This window comes from Larus michahellis, chromosome 1 (genome assembly GCF_964199755.1).
Source record: "Larus michahellis chromosome 1, bLarMic1.1, whole genome shotgun sequence".
Classification (NCBI taxonomy): domain Eukaryota; kingdom Metazoa; phylum Chordata; class Aves; order Charadriiformes; family Laridae; genus Larus; species Larus michahellis.
Genome location: NC_133896.1, coordinates 93,249,265 through 93,268,860, shown reverse-complemented (window position 1 = coordinate 93,268,860; position 19,596 = coordinate 93,249,265). Strand labels below are relative to the sequence as shown.

The following is a 19,596-nucleotide window of genomic DNA, read 5'->3' as shown; positions in this document are numbered from 1 at the left end:
AGCCCTTCTTGTAAACTGGAATAACGCTGGCTAGCTTCCAGTCAGCAGGGACCTCCCCAGACTGTCAAGACTTTGGCAGATGATCAAGAAGGGTCCTGCCATGATGTCCGCTACCTCCTTTAGTACTCCGGGGTGAATCCCATCAGGCCCCATGGACTTGTGAACATTCAACTGTTGCATTGCAACTGGTCCGTATAGGTTTACGAGCTCACTCTGTTTTTCAAAGACACCACTGTGAAGTAGTGTTGTTTTCCCAGCAGAGGAAACTAATGTGGAACTACATGAATGCCTGGAACGAGGAGCAAGATTAACATCTTTATATAAAGTCCTGTAAGCCAGGGCTTTATTTTTCACTACTTTGTCTTGAAAGCCAAGTACAGCATTGCACACACAAGGCCATTTAAAGAGGGCAAGAATGGCTGTTTTGCTTCCCTCCTAAAGGTCCAGACAACTATGTAACTAATGCACAGCGGAGCCACTCATTCAATACCCCTGTCTTTATCATCCACAACCCAAGGAGCCACTCATTGTTATGGAACTCATTTCACCACCTGAGGTGGCCCTTTCGTGATCTACTGGGATCTACTAGGGAAATCAATTTGATCAGAGAGTCTCCTCAGATACCACCCAGATAAACCTGCAGTTTGCTTAATTGGTTTGGCGTTGGGGACTGACTGTCATTCCTAACCCTCTGCTCTGCACAGGCCGGTTGCTGCCATTCGGTTGGTAACTACACTTTGGCAGTCAAAATCAGACAAGCTCCCTTGCTCTGAAGTGAAATAAATATTCAATCTATCATTTTTAATAAACACAGAAAACTGAAGCACCGCTTAGATTTAGTGTCCTAAGATAGGGTCCATCGGAACGAAAAAGGGATTCCCAATTTGGATGACAACCATTTTACTTAGCTTTGCAAGAAAACATCAGACCCCTGGTTATAAGAACAGAGACACTGTCAGGATGGAATACAGACACAGCCCAATTATTTTTTATGTTAAAGCCTCTACTTTCCTGGATCAGTGCAAACGGACTTAGCAAAAATGTGGCCTGGTTAGCCAAGCTATGGAAAAAATTTTCACATCCCTCTTGGTGGGGCCATTCTTGAAGATAGAGAATATCTTCTTTTCTGCCTTTCAAAGAAAAAAAACCCACAACAAACACCTAAAAAAATCCCAGGGAGCCTGCTCCTCCCCACGCCCCCTCTAGCAGAGGAATTGGGGAAGAACCCGTGACAGGTCCCAGGAGCAGCAAGACGATGCGCTGGTGGGCAACACACAAGTGTTTCAACCTCGCCCTGCCCAGAGAAGCGGCCCCAGAGCAGTTTTTGCCACTCCCCGGCTGCCAGGGGGAGGATTGCATACAAGGAAACCTGAAGTTACTCTGTTATTTGAAGAATCAAAACCGGAATGGTATTTCCAAGCACATAAAAATAAAAGACAGAATATTTCTGCCTTGTTTTTTTTTTTTAAAAAAAATCACACTGCAGAGCCATTAAATAAATAAAACTTACCTAGTTCTTCCCTTTTCTTTAAAAGAAACGGGACCAAAACTTGTGAAAGTACTGGAGACTCAGCCAGCACACGCACATTCACTCCGTCTCTCACGCACATACAGACGCGTCCCCCTTCCTCGCGGTGCTCAAATCACAGCGTCTTTCTTCCCGGTGTGCAGCAGTTCGGTCTTGACACGTTCACGTTCCTCCTTCAGCCACAATCATACAGGTTTAGACAAAAGGTGCATTCAAGTGCAGGGTACTGATATTAACTCGGGCCCGATCCTGTCAGCAACGTTAAGTAACAACTGTGCTCCCGGGAATGCCCCGGCTCATTTTGCGGGATGCCACAGGCTCAGTCCTCCTCCCATGTGCTGCCTGGTACAACAAAGGGCTGTCACTCACAGAAACCAGAAAGCTGGTGTTTGAGCATGGGCCAAAGAAAAGTAGAGGAGGGGGGAAAAAAAAAAGACATTAAGAAGGTGCTAAACAAGGTACAAAACCCACCCTGAGGTAACTTGCAGCATACAAACAATGAAATGGCAACAAATACGACTGCTGCCTCTGCTGACTACGCTAGAAGGAGTTGTAAGCTACATTACAACGTTGACCAAGTTCAGCAGTAACTGAAGCCATTGTTAAAACAGATCAAAACAAAATTCTTCTTAGAAACAGAAAGCCATGGGTTAAAGAAACCTGAATTTTCTAAGCCAGTATTTTTAATTGCTGACCATGGAAACACATAGTAATTTCTGCCAGGTAAAGTCAGCCTTAAGTCAAGTGCATGTGACAAGCCTCAAACAGACAAAAGCTGCACAACAAATGTCTTTATCAATTAACGCTGGGTTAACACAGACTTGACCTGTGTTGAGGCTCCTGAAGGTATTTTACAAAAGAAAAAGAGAAACCCAAGCCGCTTCAAGTTCGTCTGTAGTTTCAGGTAAACGCATCAGAAACAAAACGAAACCTGTAGCATTTGTTTCCTGTCTCCCATACGGATGCTCTCACTCTTTTCTTTACATCCACATATTACTGAGGGTGGCCCTTACCCTGGAACAATCGGACATCAAACTTGATTGTTGGAAAATCAACAACCAATATTTGCACAGCTCTCAATGTTGCATCCTTACTGTTACTAGTAAGTAAGCATTGCTATAGGCACTGGTGCTTTGAAGTTAGTAAGGTGGATGGAAATACAGTGTGTATATAAATATGAAAAGTACCCATATACATACATTTAGGCAAATAAACAGTGATGCTATGAATGGTCTCTTCAAGGATGCCGGTAAGATCCACTTTCTTCTTCTTAAATATATAAACGATGCATCGGACTAGAAGTCAGTCTTTCAGTTTTCATACAGCTGAGCTGCAGTCGTGACCTAGAATATGGCTTATATTGTGGGCAGGTCGGTTTGAGGACTGCTTGGAAGAATCTGAAGCAGATGTGTTTGCAATGGAAAGCAAAGGCGACATTGCCGAACCATCTGGAGGAAGAGCTGTGGCTATTTCTGGAAACAAAGACGTCAAGTTAAAATTGGATAAGTGCGATGTGTTGGTCATGTGCATCGGCGGCATATCCGGAAGCAAAGGAAAACTTGGCTGAGCAAAACCAACAGGCCTGGGAGGAGACAGAATGGATCCAAATCGATTGTTTAAACTTCCACTACTCGGCTTCTCCGTGCCTGGGTTAGGAAACATCTGATTGGGAAAGTAAGGGATTGAAATGTCGTTGGAAAGGGTAGGGTGGGCAGGAGAGTAAGGAGGATAGAAGGATGGCAGGGTATTCTGAGGATCGACCGGGATGAGAGCTGGTGTTCGAGTGGCACTAGGCTGGGTGACTGGTGGGATGAAAGAGGCGTTGGCATTTATCGGTGGATTCATGCCACCCTCCGGAATAAAAGGGAATCCGAAATTCTGAGAGAGCGTATGTTGGTCAGGGGCTGCGTTATCATTAGACACTTGAGGGCCATCAGACATAAATCGGACAATGCTTCCTCTTTTTTCTATCGCAGACTGCTGGCGCCCAAGGATCATACTGCCGCTGGTAGAGAGAGGAAGATGGGGAAGACTAGGGTCAAAGACATTTCCATGTCTTTGATTTCCAGATCGATTCCTTTCAGGCTGACGTATTTTAGAACCTCCATTATCTTGCAGAGGATGCCTCGACCGCTGAGTAACTGAAGAATTTGGCTGACGAACAGAAGGTTGCCCTTGCTCGCCATTTCCGTGAGAAACTGCAGAGTGAGGGTGAGTTGGCCTCACAACTCCATGCATGTTGCTAGAAACAGGCGTATTCATGTGGCTCTTGGTTCCATGACTGTCCGTCATCCTCATGGGATTGGACTTCTGCACAGAGATGTTTGGGCTTGTATTGCGACCCTGAATATCTCCCGAGGAAGAAGAACTTGAAAAAGGAATATTCAGAGAACTGTTCCTCGTGTTAATTGCACCAATAGACATGTCACAGCTCTCCCTGCTCTGGCCATCACCCTCTCTTCGGATGTGGACACTCTCCCGTGCTGGGGGACAATTGTACTCAATCGTGGAGGAGGCGCCGCACTGCGTGTTCCTCTGATGTTCTGGGATTGATCTTTGGCTTCCACTAACTTGATCTCCAAGGTGAGGGGCAAGTAAACTCTGCATAAAACTTTGGTGGCACGTGTTTTCATTCTCCCTTGATGGCAGGGTATTTCCTGTTGGAATACCCTGTACTGGCTGGTAGGGCAATCTCTTCTGTCTTTCTATGGATGGCCCAGTATTTTGACTGATTCGAAAAGCTTGTGACTGCATGCCCCTGAGGGATGACACAGAATTACCAATTTCGCTGTTTCTTGAAGCCTGGACATCGAAATTGCCTGTTGGTTGTTGATTGGGTCCAGCTGGCTTAAATGTCTGGCAATCAGAAAGCCGCTGCACATCTGAACTAACTGTATGGTCGACAGATAAGCGGCCCTGCATATTATGAATGGCCAACCCTTTATTTCTAGAAACATCAAGATAGCTCCTCATTTCAAGCTGGTCAGAAACCCTAGGGCCTTGAAGAGATATTCCTATTCTCTGTTCCGAATTAGAGGGCGTCTTCCCGATGAGCGCCTCGGCAGAGTAGCTGGAGACTCTATTTCTTTCCTGCCTGTGAGGGGTGCATGTCATATCTGATGGCCTGGTTACGATACTTGCCTGGGACACCATTTGCTGCTCTAAGCCCCTTGAGGTCATAAGTCTCTGCATCGGATTGTGCCCTGACACATGTTCAGAAGCTGAACCTTGCTGTCTGCTGCTAACATCTTGTTGCTGTTGATGCATAATATCCTGATTTATATGGCTCTGAGGGTGGTTATGATGGTTTCTGCTTGTTGCAGGATTTTCACAGTTCTTTTCAGGCTGGGAAGCTCCAAAGTGCTGCTGCATCTGCTGCTGCATTTGCTGGTGGTGAGGATGAGGCTGACCACCTTTTTGCCGCGTTTGATCGCTTCCGTGGTGTTTTTGCTGTAGAGAAAGCTGCGTGGCTTGTGTTCCCTGGATGAGGTTTCGTTTCTTCTGCATCTGCACCTCCTGCTGTATTGTTCGCTGTTGGTGGACGTTGTGGGGTTGAGAGTGGACCGAGTTTTCCCCGTGAGTGACATGGTGCTGCAGCTGATACAAGTGGTGCCTTTCTCTTAACTGACCAGCCTGCTGTTGCTTTAAGTAGGGATGATTACTGTGAAGGTGAGATATGCCTTGAGTGGGTACATGTTGAATTGGCTGCAAGTGCTGCCCAGCCTGGCCTTGCTGCTCTGAAATTGATGGCTGCGAACCGCACTGAACTTCAGGTTGTCTCAAAGCTGGTGTTACAAAGTTGCTGTTCGATGGGAATAACCTATTGAGGCCATCCGAGTGCCCTTGGTTGCTCACTGACGCCACTGAATTGGACGAATTGGGAGGAATCTGACTGACTAGCATCTGTGTTTGATCAGCAATGCTCTCCGGTGTTCGGTTCATCAATGCCATCCCTTCAAGCCTGATGGGCGTCGTCTGGCACTGCTTTTGCCTCTTGGCCGTAGAAAGCAGAAGGTCATCTTGAACAGCCCGCTTGGCCGAGTCCTTGCGACCTTCATGATTTTGCTGCTTTAAGTGTGATTCCGGCAGCTGGGGAGCCTGCATGGTGCTTGCCCTAATAGCATTCAGTTGTTCCTGAGCATATTCGCTCATCATAGCGGGGCCTGGAGACTGATTGACGTACGTGGTAGGTGGAAGGGAGAGGCTCACAGTTGCAGGGACGCTCGCTGGCTCTGAAGACTGGGATAAACTGGAACAACTCACAAGGGGATGGACAATGCGACTCTGGTGTATTAGATTATTCACGCTTAAACTGGTTATGCTTGGTGACTGGGAAGTGGAAATCTGCAAAGAAGCGTTTGATGTTTCTACACCTCCTACAGAGCAGCTTGGCTTTTCAACCTGCCTATCGACATTTGTCTGTACTGCATCCTGAGCACTGAATTTGTTTGGTGCTGCTTCCAACGGTCCTGCGTTGTTTTCTTTCACTGGTTGAGCCTTAAAAGGCTGTTGCTCTCTCTCCAAAGGTGCAACCTCAGTTGACTTAGAGATGGCATCCCTCATGTTAACCTGCATTCCTCCTCCACCTTTCTCAAGGTTCTCCTGGTCAAAAATAGCTCTTGCTGCAAGAGCTACAATGTCGGTCTGTTCTGAAAATGTGCAGCTGTTACAGGTACTTGTTGAGGTGCTGCTAGTAACGTCTTCTCTGGTGGTATCTGGCAACATAGATGCAACCGAGAAGCCTCGACTGCTGCCAGAGCTAGTTGACATAGGGGAGTCGGCCTGCCTGCTAGCGATAAGGGAAGCACTGACTACTTCCTGGTCAGAAATGCAGGAGTGATGCTGGGAAAGAGTATCGCCTTCCGTGTTCATCAGCAAGAGTTCCTGCTTCTCAGGCAAATCAACATTTGAGTCTGCTGATTTAGAGTTTTCCATGGGAAAATTAGAATGCTCCCCCTGAACACTGAAAGAAGAGGTTTTTTCCACAGCTGTTCTTTCTTTCGTGAGATCAGACAGCATTTTGGTTAGACCCTGTCCTTCTAACAAGTCCACATCTTGCATTACCACTGAGGAATCCTGTGTAACGTTGCAGGACTCCGAAATCGTTCCTGCCTTGGACGTATGACCCGCTGTGCTGCTCTGTGCTGCTGATGTCCCAGCAACCTGAGAATTTGTCACATGTGCTTCAGTACGAGAGGACGTTAAGGTGGTGTTGGGTTCACAGGATTTCGGAGACTCTGACAAGGCAGAGCTGGTTGGTGGACGGTTCTGAGACCCACGGGCCTGCTGGTGAGGAGCAGCTTCTTTGGCGGTCGGCGGGACAAGCGCCAGCTGCTCTGACACCACGGACGCCAGTGGCGAGGAAGCGGGTGCCTCAGCTGAGCTCGGCTCAGGGACAGAGGAGGTTTTGGCTGCCTGTTCAGAGCTGGCAGTCTCTTTGGAACAACAGTCAGAAACGCTGACACCACTCGATGCTGCCACACTGCTCGCCTGCGATGTCGTTAAAGCTTGAGATACCGCTGGAGCATTATCGATCAGCCCCTCACCGTTTGAATGCTTTGCCATCGTTTCCACGGGAGCACAGTCCACCTTCCCTGCGTCTTTGCAAGGAGCTGCTGGGCAGGACACTTTACTGTTGACCACTTGGTGTTTCTTTGTACTTGGCTTTTTGTTTGTCCTTTTCGATTTTGCATTGGATGGCAAGGCAGCAGCCGCTTTTTTGGGGGAAGCATTTATCGAATTAGATGCACTAGTTAATGCTGAAACCTCTGCAGGTATTGAAGATGCCACTGAAGTTGTTACTGACACACAGTTAACTGTGGCAATCTGGTTATTGACAGTTGTGGGATTGGTAGGGTGGCTGAGAGACAAGTGCAAGCAGCTCTGTCCAGCCATTTGCGATATGCTTTGATTGAGGTTAGCTAAAGCACCGAATGTATTGAGGGCAACATTGGTATTTGGATCCTCGCTGGTGGTGGGTTGAATAATTTGCATAGGGGCTTGATTTGAAGCTCCAGATGAAGACATCACCGGCTGCAACGCAAAAAGCTGCCCGTTCAATGAGATAGTTTGAGGGTGCTGCTGATTCGACATTGTAACCGAAAACGTTTGCGTAGAGCTAGAAGATGCCAAAGAGGATGGTCTTGGTAATATATGGACAAGGTGTTTCCCTCCGAAAGTCTGTGGAAGAGAGGCATTTTGTATGGAGCTGCTAGAGTTCGCGACTGCAGTCGGCCCGTTCACGGGAACTCTTACAGAAGCAGAAGGCTGAGCGGAGAGGAGGGGAAGAGGATTCTGATTAGCAGCTTGTATAATTACAATTTGCTGACTAACATTTTGGCTGGGAACTTCCGCTCTCATAATCGGCGGGCACGGAGCGGGGTTTGGAGGCTGGAGAATGATGACATTCTGGTTAGCCGGTGCTCCTGTAACAGCTGACGCGACTGGCTGAGCCATCTGAATCACCTGCATAGCTGAATTTAATGGAAGGATATTCCCTGCAGCCTGAGTTTTAACCTGTGGCTGGCTGATTAACGGCTGCATAGGTAAGGGTGGGCAGGAGGGCAAGGTAACTACAATCTGTTCAGCTGCCTGGCCATCCCCAGGCAGAGAAGCGTTCAAACTGATACTTGTAGTCAAAGGCCTGCTGTGAGCAGAAGACACGGTACCAGCACCATTAACTGGCTCGTTTAATAGTGCGGTCATTATACCGGATGGCGTTTGGCTTAGTGGCTGAACAGTATTTCCCGCCAGCTGCAAAGTTGTCCACGTGGTCTGCGTGTTGCCAGCTGAAGGCATCCGTGTAAGGCTACTCATGTTTTTCAAGTCTGAAGTGCCAACACCTGAAGAGCCTGAAAAAGACCAGCAGTTCTCTAGGGGACTGGCAGGCAGAGTGCTCATTGCCATCGCAGCCTTAACTCCTGCTGCTGCAGAAGTCACAGGCATTCCAGCGCTACTTACTGAGTCTGTACTTTTGAGGACATTTACAGAGGAAGGGCTATCTGCAGTAGTCAGCCTCACTGATGGCACAGAAGCTGTGTCCGTGGTTGAAATGACACAGCTTTCCTGAAGGTCACTCCTAGAATCGTGTGTATTTGAGCAAGTCGCATTCACCTGTTGAACTTGGGAGGCTTCCGTGGAGGCACTGGAAGGAAGGCTGATTCCCTGAAGGAGCGTTTTCTTTGTTAATTTAGTGCCCTCCTCATCATTTTTACTCTTGGGAAGATTTTGATCATTCTGTGGTGTGTTACTTGAAGAACGCTGTAGTTCCTGCTCTGTTCCGGATTGAGATGCGCTCTGTGAGCTGGCAGTAGCAGCAGTGAGCACGCCTCGCTCATTGTCCGAGGTGGAAAGCTCAAGAACATTCCCTGCTGGAGCTGTCTGAGTGGGTGCCAGTGGAGAAACTGTAGTTTGTGACCATGGCTTGTTTTCTGTGGGGTAAATACCAGAAATAGTCACAGGAGTCACTAGGTTGCAAGTTCTCTGGACTGGCACAACATTGGCTGTTTGCTTTTGTAAATTATGACTAACATTAAACGTTATTCCCTGGACAGATGCTCCCTGGTTATTCCCATTGGGTTGAGTCCCATTTGAATAGACAATGATGTTCTTTTGAACCTGATCACCGGGAATAACAACCGAGACCTTCGCACTTTTGAGATTTCCTTTCCAGTGGATCGTAGGGTCATCATACAGGCAAATATCATTTGCTTTCAGTAGTTCGATGTATCTCCCGTTTTCCTTTTGCAGTTCATCCAACTGTTTCCGGAGTTTTTTTATCTCTTCAGCTACAAAACAGTGAGAGCACTCCATTACATCAGCACCAGAACAAATACTAGGCAGTTACCACATGACTCGGAGAGTAAATACTATGCGGTATTGAAATAAGTTGTTAATAATGTACGCTCTCTTGAAATGGTTAAAGTAACATAAATGAAGACTCTTATCCTGATAAGCCTCTACTGAGCGGGAAATTGAATGAACTTCACAGACTATTCTGTTACCAATAACAGGATACGTCAAATTATTTAGTTAGAAAAAACATCAGGACTAACTCAGATGAAACTGAACACTAATCAAATTATTTAATTACTGAAGGAAAGACAAGCACATTAATTAATCTTTTTCTTTTCTCTACTCCTTTGGAAACACTAAAACTATTTTTATTTAGTTGATAATCTCATGGCTATCCAGGACAATTAAGTTCCATTACATTTTAAAATTATATGCAAAATTAAATAGAAAGCACTTACGTAAAGCCACAAAAATAAGCAATGCACTTGGACATGACTCACCTAACTAGGAAAATCACCTAGGTTCTTCAAACCCAATTACATTGACAAGATAAAAATAAACTATTTAGAATTCCATTCTATGGGTAGAAATAAAAATCACAAACTGTAACATTAACTCTGAGATTATTTCTGCTATACCTCCATCACTGCATTCTTATGCATCTCTTCAAGAAGATTTTGTATGATCCATTATATTTTTATAAAATAGGCTGTTATCCCTTCTAGAGCATTTGAAAGGAAAAAAAATAGCTCCATGCATAAAGGAGACTCCAAGATTTCGATGAAAAAAATCTAACTGAAGTTTGTCAGAAATCATTCTGGTCACTACAGTACAATAAATCAGGATGGAATGTATCAGATGATGTCGCACACCTATAAACTCTGTAATTACTTTACATCGCAATGCCATTGCTTCATTAGCTCACAGCTACGTGCAAGAACACGCACTTGGGCATTCTCTTGGCTTCTTGTTTCAAGATATTCCAAGCAACTGTATTTTTCCTGTATGTGCATAATGTTCTGGGATTCCCAAATTTGTTGATCCAGGCTTTGTTGTTAGTCAATACCAACAGACACACAGTGGAAGTGAGTGACAGAAATTCTAGACCCTCCAGCAGCATCTGTACTTACCCTGTTCATTGTTCCCTCCATTTAACAGAAGTTCATCATTCTGTCTTTTCATTTCTGTTATATACTTAAAGGCCTGATCCAGGATCATGTTCTTGCTCTTTAAAAGAAAACATATATATATACACACTTAGGAGAAAGGTCTATCATTGATAGATCCATTAATGATGAAATTGCACTTGCTCCAAGAAGTCTTTACTTTAAAAATGTGCTAACCTGAATGATTGTTGGGTGGGATTTTTTTGGGTTTTGGGGTGGTTTTTTTTTGACAAACCACAGGTTTCATGAGTGATACTGACCCTAAAATGCCAGGAGTTTTTACGGAATAACATTTTCAGTGCCAGAGCTGACATTTTCCAATGCCTGAAGGTAGATACAGGAGCAACAGAAAGGAGCAGCAAGCATTAATGCTTGCTGAGGAGCCTAATAATTCTTGTTCACTAGTAAACATATACATCACATGAAATTTCCAGGATACTGCCTTGTAAATATTTTATTAGGAAAGAAACAAATGTGGAACAATTATCCAGGGAGGTGTATGCATGATTTTGAAACTAATATACTAAAGAATATGGAAAATCTGACATAACTCCTCCACCATCTTCCTTTTATGAAACTAAGTGCATTTTGTCTGCAAAACCTCTTGTTCATGTCTTAATTTCTTCTATTGTTCTGTAGGAACAGCCTCTGCTGTAGATTGCTCTGCCTTGAAAAAACCCTTCTGTGCATCAACCTCAAACCATTTGTCTTGCTTCATCTTTCACAAGGACGCTGTCTTAACTTACTATTATTGTATCACTTTCTGAATTGCTTTCATCCCATTTTATGAACAATGAAAACAACAAGCATGCATGCAAGTCTGTTTACATCTTAGGACATTAAGGGATCACCAGCAAAGGGCAGAGAAGGGATTAGAGAATGACCTGAAAAATGATCTTGCTTAACCCATAGCTTTCACCACTCCAGCATCACACAGACTACATTTAAACAGCATCAGTAGAAAATGACTTTGACAATCAGGAGATGCACAACGTCACCAGCAACCCACTGGCCAGATCCATCCTACTTCTGCCCAGCCTGCCACCCCGCCTGCAGAGGAAAGGGTGAATGGCTATCCCTCCGCTCAACACAATGGGGCAGGCAGCAGCCAAGAGACAGGATTTTTACCCTGAACAAGAACTTTGGGAAGCTGTGAATCCAGTGCACAGGCAGACATCAGCAAGCTGACCAAATTGCTATGGGCAAATTAGTCTATCTTACACCTCCTCAAAAATACTGCATGTATAAATTGAGAAGAAAATCAAGTCACCTGTCCAACCTGTACCGTTTTGTTCCTTCAGCAGTCATATGCAATACCTTCAGACAAAAAGCTCAAAATCCGCGTAATTACATTCATGTGGCCCTGCACTTCCAAAAGGAATTCTATTCATTTTTTAAATAGTAATAACTAGTAAGATTTTTGAGCATATTAATTCAGACAGTTTTGCCTTCTTCCTAAGACAAACAGCAAAACAGATATTTGTACTTCTACAGACAAGGAAACACACAAGCATTTTAGAGGGAACTTGTATGCATCTCTGAATGGACACTCACCTGCTTAAGTGCTGGAGAGCAGGGAATGAGTTCTCCGATTCTGTTTATCCCAGCATTAATCTTCTTCTTTCGATGTCTCTCCACTAAACAAAAATAATACGTGCCGTGTCACCTGGTTGGGCAAGTCAGCACAACTGGTACCAATGTAAGGGCTCATAAATACATTTATTTCATGATGTATTGGAACCCTTAGTAACTTGACAGAGGAAAAAAATTTCCTCTAAAGTAAACCTCAGCTATTGAATTAATACTCAGCGGAATTAAGACCTGTAACATAAGAAGCAGTATCTTCAAAAGATGGGGATGTTCTGGACCCCTTTGTGGAAAAGAGGAGTTACTGCAACTCAAAATTCAGGTTTTGTAATGCTTTCCAGCTGCATTTTATACAACTCTTTTCACATGGCAGATTAAATTTAGGCATACAGAATGCAAATGAGCCAAGATTATGGAAAGAATCAGATTGGGGAAGGAAATCTGCGTCTCTTAAATCCTAATGTCAAGTTTAGCACCAAAAGAGAAATAACTTAGATTTTGCCACTTTTCGGTCTTAATTTTAATTTTTTATTGATGGAGCAGCCAACACTGAATATAGCTGAATCTCTAGGTATATGGACTATCAGTTACTCTTGTTTACATTCAAAGGTATAACTGTTCTGCAAGGTCTAATTATGACTGTGAGTAAAGAAAATATTTAATGAACAGAATTTCCAGTGAATTATCTATTTTGGAGAAGGTCAGAAAATGCTTCATTTACAGTCCTCTAGTGGACCCTTCACAAGGCCTAAACACTGGTGCAAAGGGTTTACGCTACAAGTCTAGCAGTGTAAATACCTCGGGGCATGTTTTTCTCAGACAGCATTAATCTCTGTTTTCCACCCACCGTATTCATCTTCCTTCAATTATAGTTCACTCTCATGTAGCTTTTTTTTTTTGACTCAGATGTTTCGGTGTTCTACGCAAATTAAAACTATTAGAAGCCTTTTTCCCCCAGAGCAAAAAAAGTTCTGTCGTGGCTTTGTCAAGATTCAAATCAACGTACCGTTCTTTGTGCTGAGTATCGCCTTGTGGTTTGTGCAGCCTGGCTGCATTTGGTGGCACACAGAAACACAGAGTGATCTGCAGGTGAGTATATTTTATTGTGCTCCTTTACAAAGGATATACTGATTTAAACAGTTTTATTTCAGTAGTCTGTCAATTCAATTTACATTTTTTAAACTATTATTTTTTGTATCTCAGGAACAGACTGGTGGTGTTGACAGAGACAGGCCTAAAGCCTAAGCACAGCCAGACAAATTCTCTTCTGCAGTAAATTTACCATATAAATAAGAGCAACTGCATAAACATTAAAACACAAGACCCTTGGGACTTAATTTTCATATATCTTACTAATACATACAGCTATCACAGTGGCCGTGAAGTGCTATTCCTTTGTTTTGATAATATTTTCCACGCTCTACCCAGCTTGTCCAGATGTTACTAACTAGGCAAGCTACAGGACTGGAGGGAGCTGGTCCCAACACCTTGCAGAGTTCAGCCCGGTAGATGAAGACTTTGGAAAGCTATCGGCAAGTAAAACAGGAACTGAGAATTAGAACAAGGTCGTCAATCTTAAAAGCAAACTTGATAAGACTATTTCCTGATACTTATTAATCCTTAAGAAATTAGCCACACCCTGGGCACAGCCCGACAAGCACTATATTCCACAGCTTTCACATGGAAACTACTCAGTGGTTTTTCCAGTTGAGTTTGTGAAGATCTCACAGTAGTGCTGTTCAATAAAAGAAAAACTGGAATCAATTTCTTAGGACAAACCAAGTCAAAACCTGTCAGACCCCTCCCCGGTCCATCTTTCTGCTCGTACTTGTGGAAGGTGCCACTGGAGCTAGGCACTGACAGGAAGAAAAGGCCACGTGCTGCCCAAAGGATGAGACTCCTGCAACATACAGACGGTATTCCCACAGAATTTCTGGGGTGCCAACATCCAGGGGGCTGCTTCAGGGACAGGCTACGGGAATACGTCGATTCCAGGGAATCTCTAAAGCTCTTGGGTTAGATATCCATCTCTAATTTGCTTAAGTGTTTGCCTCTCTGTTTTACGAGAGGTGGGTATTATTTGCGTGTGAATGCCTGTGCATCTATTCTCCTTTAGAATTGAAGACAATTGAAATTGTTTACTTCTTAGTTTACGAGCATTGCAAAGCCAGGGGCATGGTCCTACTTTCATACTTGGGCATGCTACACTAACCTTGTAGTGTGGAAAACAGCAAACTAGAGACCAATCAAGAAGCCCTTCTGCAGAAATATTCTATGCAAGAACATAGAAAAGCGTTTGGTAGGGTGGGTTTTTTTGGTGTAATAAACTCCTGAGGAGGAACCTTCTCCATCGATACGTTTTACTAGTTCAAAGCATCTGTGCTTATTTCCAGACCAAACAACAAAGCATAATGCTCCTACCTGCATTATGTGTCTCCCGGTTTTTCTTTCTGTGAAACATAAAGGGAAAACAGCGATGTGAAACAGAAGGGAAAAAATCTTCATACAGACAAATGTTGCTTTTATTATTTCCATCACAGCTCAAAATACTAAATGAACACGAACGTAGAAGAAGTCACATTCACAAGGACTGGTTTTAGACATCATTGTTAAATACTTTCTAACAAAAATTCATTTATGTTCGTACTTCAATAAATTTCAGCATAACAAGGCATAGTGTAATACCCCATTTGATTATTGTTACATGTATTTACAGGGCAGAGACAGATTTTTATGTTTCTGTTCAGCAACAACTACCCAGTAGAAACAACTACAGTGTTCAATAAGGCCAAATATATTAAAAAAATAGAACTAATTTCTGAGCAACATCATAGTTAATTATTTGTTTGAAATGTTGCTTTTATGTTCATTGGATCAATGAAATAGGAGAAAATGTTACCACACAAATGAATTTTTCCAGACATTTTACCTTCAAACATCATACCTTCTGGTATAAACATGCTTCCTTTGTGTGAGAAACCAGAATTACCATTCCTCTGCAGTTGTTCTTCTTCACTGGCTCAAAATTCTGTCTAGGTGTAATCTGAGTGTGTGAGGGTTGTCTTTGTTTTCAGATGTGCACCTGGAATTTCTGGACCAGTGTCAACCAGGTCAGAATCATTGTGCAATGACTCCCATTGCTTTGCTGGAAGTCAATAAATCCCCAATGTGTACATAGATAAATCAGATGTACTGTATACATGCAGTAAGCCAAATACTTTCAGGTAGTAAAGCAAAGCACATGCTTTCTGGAAAAATAAATATTCCAGAAAAAAAAGATCTTTCAAAAGATTTCTTCCCAGCAGTGCACTCTCAGTCTAGATGTTTGGCTGGAGTATGCAAAAAGCAGAGCAGCATCTCCTGCTTTCCCTTTTCACTGTTACGGCAGAATCCAGATGTAACAAGGAATCTGAAGTGAGAATGGAAGATACATGTGGATGACACCTGTGATTACAATGGGGCGTGTATCCTTTATGCTTTGAGTTGATACACACTTATTTCCGATAACTCACCAAATGTAGTGTGTATCTAGAATAACTTAGACAATGATTACAAGACAGTAATGTTACTGCAAATGGTCAGAGAGGGAGACATTTGCTAAGAAATAATGCCTACAAATTAACATCTTCAAGACAAATAAATGCCAACTGAAGCCCACACATCTGTTCTACAACTATTCAAGAAGTGATGAATCTTCTGTTCATTGAAAACTTGTGCCACCAGAACATGGAACACATGTAACCTATCATTTAAAATGGTTTCTTATCTTACAGTAAACTACAGTTCTCCCACTTCTATGCAAAACAGTAATTTGCCTGTCAGAATTGGTCATATATTCTAAATATGCACAAGAATATAAGGGCTGGAGAGACCTGGCTGCCCTTTGATTCTCATTACCAATACAGAATACTCCAATACCCCAAAATATGGGGTAAGAAAGACTGACAAAATCCATGAAGACTGAAAAAAATCTCTGTAGGACAAATCAATGTTCTCTCTGAGCTTTTCTCATCATAAATCACATCTTACATGGCCAGCTAGCATATGATGGGTGCTGTATTTAACTAGGGACTGAAGGATTCCCCTACCAACCAGGTATTAGATCAACATGCTACTACAAAAGAACGAAAAGCTGGAAAAGTTGTAATGAGCTCTGGAGTCCTTTGTTACAAATTTTGGTCGTAGTGTTGTTGTTCAACCTCAGGATGTATTTTGAGTTCCAGCACAGATTTGAGATGTAAGATCCAGATTCTGCTGGGAGTTGAGGAAGAGATCTAAATTATTCTGCCAAAATGAGTATAGTGAGCAATAATACAGGCTGCACTCGAACCAAGGTGGCGACAGAATTTTACGCACATCGGAGTAGTCAGTGTAATAATCAAAGAATCTCTGTTGCCTAGGTGGCCCAGGTAGATGTGTCTTTGACAAACAATTTGGCATAGATAGAAGAGAGAAAGGGAGTTTTGCAGCCACAGTTCCCAAATTTTTGGATCAACCCAGGTCAACCCTCAGAATTTCTTGTCAATACCCTTATCGCCAAGCTTTCAGCTAGAAATGTCATACAAGCGACATGACTGCAGACTACGGAACTACAGAATAGCGAATTTTTCCCACAGAAACTCACCGGTGTTGCTTCTTAGTAGGTGTCTCATTCTCTGTCATCTCTGGCATGGTTTCGGAGAAGAGAGCCTGAAGAAAATTGTGGAAGGAATTAACAATGCCTACACTCTTCTGAATTCTTAGCACACAACATTTGTTACATGCTTTTGCCTTTTACTGCAAGGACAGGGCCATACTACAACATATGCAGAAGTCCACCACCTTGATGTAGAGCAGCTGGTCATGTGAGCATTAGAAATGAAGCACGTTCCCTAGCGGGGTGCTTTGTGAACCTCCACTGTCTATGATGAACTGGTTTCCATTTCCTCAATTATTGTAAATATAAAAACAATTATAATCCCAACTACTTCAAGGAAGCAAAAAGGAAAATTAGAGTATATGATTGTTTTTTGAATGGGAGGAGGTACTGATGGAGTTTCTTTTATCAGCCCTTCCTAACTGAATATGCATTCAATTCCCAGTTCTAAATAAAGCATGAATGCTACACAAAATACAAGCTACAATTAGGACATTTTATTAAATACAAATTTAGAGTGCTATTAATGTAGTAAATTACAAAACTTACTTGCTATTGAATTAATGTATAGCTTAAAATGGCCAAAAATTACACCCTATGTTCTCAGACATATAAAATTCAGTTAAAAATAAAGTTATGAAATAAAAATATATGTAACAGCCTAATAAATTGCACCTGACTTGTCCTCAGCTTGAACACACCAGTAGCCTGTATTTAGACAAACAAAAACATTATGAAAAAAATAAACTAAAGATGAGATTAAGTCAATGATGGTCAAACAAGTATCTACCAGAGAAATGAATTTTAGACAGCAAGTCACATGAGGTATACTGTAGATGACAACAGAAAAAAGTAAAAACCTGTTTTTTCATAAGGCTGAGGTCTGTATTTAGTTTCATGCTTCTCCTCGTTCTCTCCCCAACCAACCTGGTATTGCAACTCCTCCCATGGGCCCTCAGACTCCTCGTGGCTTCACCTCTCCCTCGCTCCTCCTGGAAAGCTCATCGGCTTCTCTGAACAGGCTTCGTGTCTTTAGGGTATTTTTTTGTTTGTTTGTTTGTACTGTAAGGAAGTGGGGGTGGTTTTTAATATAACTTTCAACACCAAGCAGTTCTTAATGTAAACTGAGCCTACTATTACTGACACTGACATCAAAAACAAGAAAAAAAAATAAATCCTTACGAACGAAAAAGTCTGCCATCTACAGAGATCCCAAAGCACCGAAGCATACGCTTTGGAGAGGGGTCCGTGCACGTGCCTGTGTGTATGTGTGCGTAACATTAACAGAAATTATCTGTATTGTGCCAGAACAGGACTTGGATGCTGTTCTCCAGTCTTTATACACTAAAAGGTTAATTGAATGTAGTGGTCTCATTCAGTGAAGATTAACTGAGGAGAAACATTAAGGCTGATACTGTTTACCACTCTACGCCGTCTTTAAGTACCTTCTCTATTCCTGAGAAGACACGGGAAATGCTGGCAAACCATGAAGTAAAGCAAACAGGTGATATCCTACAAATAGATCCAGCTTAAGGAACTCAAAGTGCCTGGAGTTTTCAGGAACGTAATTCAACTCCTCCACCTACACAAGTGTTCACACCGTCACAAAATTAGACGCCAAAACAAGTTACAGCTTTACACTGCTCCACTGGGCGTAACATACAGCCTGCCTGAAACAGCCACCAAAGACTTCCCCAGCCCATCAGTGGGAGCACGTCACTTTCTATTTATATTTCTCAACAGGCTTTGCTTTCTCCGTTCTCGTTGACCATGGTCTGCATAAATTATGGAAAAACCCGACAGAGTTAACAGAGTCTTTTACTGGGGGAGAAAGTAGTGGTGCAACTTCAGCAATTTCATTCACCCTCTCATAAATTATCTCGTGATACTTCAACTTAAAACCACATTTCTTCTCTTTTAAATCCATTTAGCTTAATTCATTATCAATTTTATTTTTGTTTATACGTAGTAAGACTAATCCAGTTGGTACCTCAGGTCCTCCAGGTTAGTGAAAATTCACAACTCTGAAAGCAAGGAAAGCCAGTTTCCCACCCAAGGCATCTGTAACTTATCCCTCCTGTGTGTAGCTGGTGATGGTCAGCAATACTCTCCCTGGGAGGGTTTAGCAGGTGTGCAATTCTGATCATTAAAAAAAAAAAAAAAAAAGTAAATCTGTTTAGAGCCCAGGCATCTTTTACACTGCTGGCAACCACAGAGATGTTCACACATACATTGGAAGATTGGGTCGGCACAGGGTGTTTCAGTGGGTATTTTTTCATTTGTGTCAAAGCAGCCCATCAGAACCTCTATCCATTAAGGCTACGAGCAAAGACAGAAGCAGCAGAGCAGCTAGCTGGTAACACTATGCTGTCATACATCCACCATTATGACAATACTGTGCGTATCAGGTAAAATACCTATTCATGGGGGCAAAAGGGTTATTTTATTTAATTTAGCACATACAGTACTGTTTCTGTGTAGTGGGGTAAGGATGCGAGCACAGAGCATGTGGACACAGTTCTGGTACAGCAAAGCTCTCAAACGTTATGCTTAGAAAAAGGGAGATGCTGGATTGCATCACATGGCAGTCACGTAACCCATTTCTTCACTTTTGTCCACTGTCTGTAAGGACAGAGTTGATGTATCTGTTACAGGGCGTTAACAGACCACAGCAAGCATCCTGGAAATCAGAGCAAAAAGATGAAAGTGGTCTCAGTTTCAGTGAACTTAGCATTTCTGAAAGACTAACGTATTCACCAAGGAGCCATATCTTTTTAATCTTGCAAATTTATACAACTTCAGAACCAAAGGAGGAATTCTGTATTACAGTGTATTTAATATAGAAAGCATTAGTGTGAATTTAGATGGCCAGTTACCACGCAAGG

At 42.9% G+C, this 19,596-nt stretch overlaps 1 protein-coding gene across 5 annotated transcripts in view; it reads right to left on the bottom strand.

Annotated features, from left to right (window-relative positions):
• Positions 1 to 2,196: 2,196 nt before the first annotated feature.
• Positions 2,197 to 19,596, bottom strand: part of USF3 (upstream transcription factor family member 3) — a 31,222-nt gene continuing 13,822 nt past the window's right edge. For 3 of the 5 annotated variants that reach the window (XM_074593406.1, XM_074593407.1, XM_074593410.1), the window contains 5 exons: positions 16,700 to 16,764; positions 14,497 to 14,525; positions 12,043 to 12,125; positions 10,453 to 10,549; positions 2,197 to 9,315 (listed from right to left, as the gene is read on the bottom strand). In XM_074593406.1, the coding sequence (XP_074449507.1) occupies positions 2,846 to 9,315; positions 10,453 to 10,549; positions 12,043 to 12,125; positions 14,497 to 14,525; positions 16,700 to 16,764 (6,744 nt within the window). In that variant the 3' untranslated portion in view covers positions 2,197 to 2,845. Of the gene's footprint in view, positions 9,316 to 10,452; positions 10,550 to 12,042; positions 12,126 to 14,496; positions 14,526 to 16,699; positions 16,765 to 17,638; positions 17,774 to 19,596 lie in introns of all 5 variants that reach the window. The other 2 variants (XM_074593408.1, XM_074593409.1) reach the window with 1 other exon arrangement.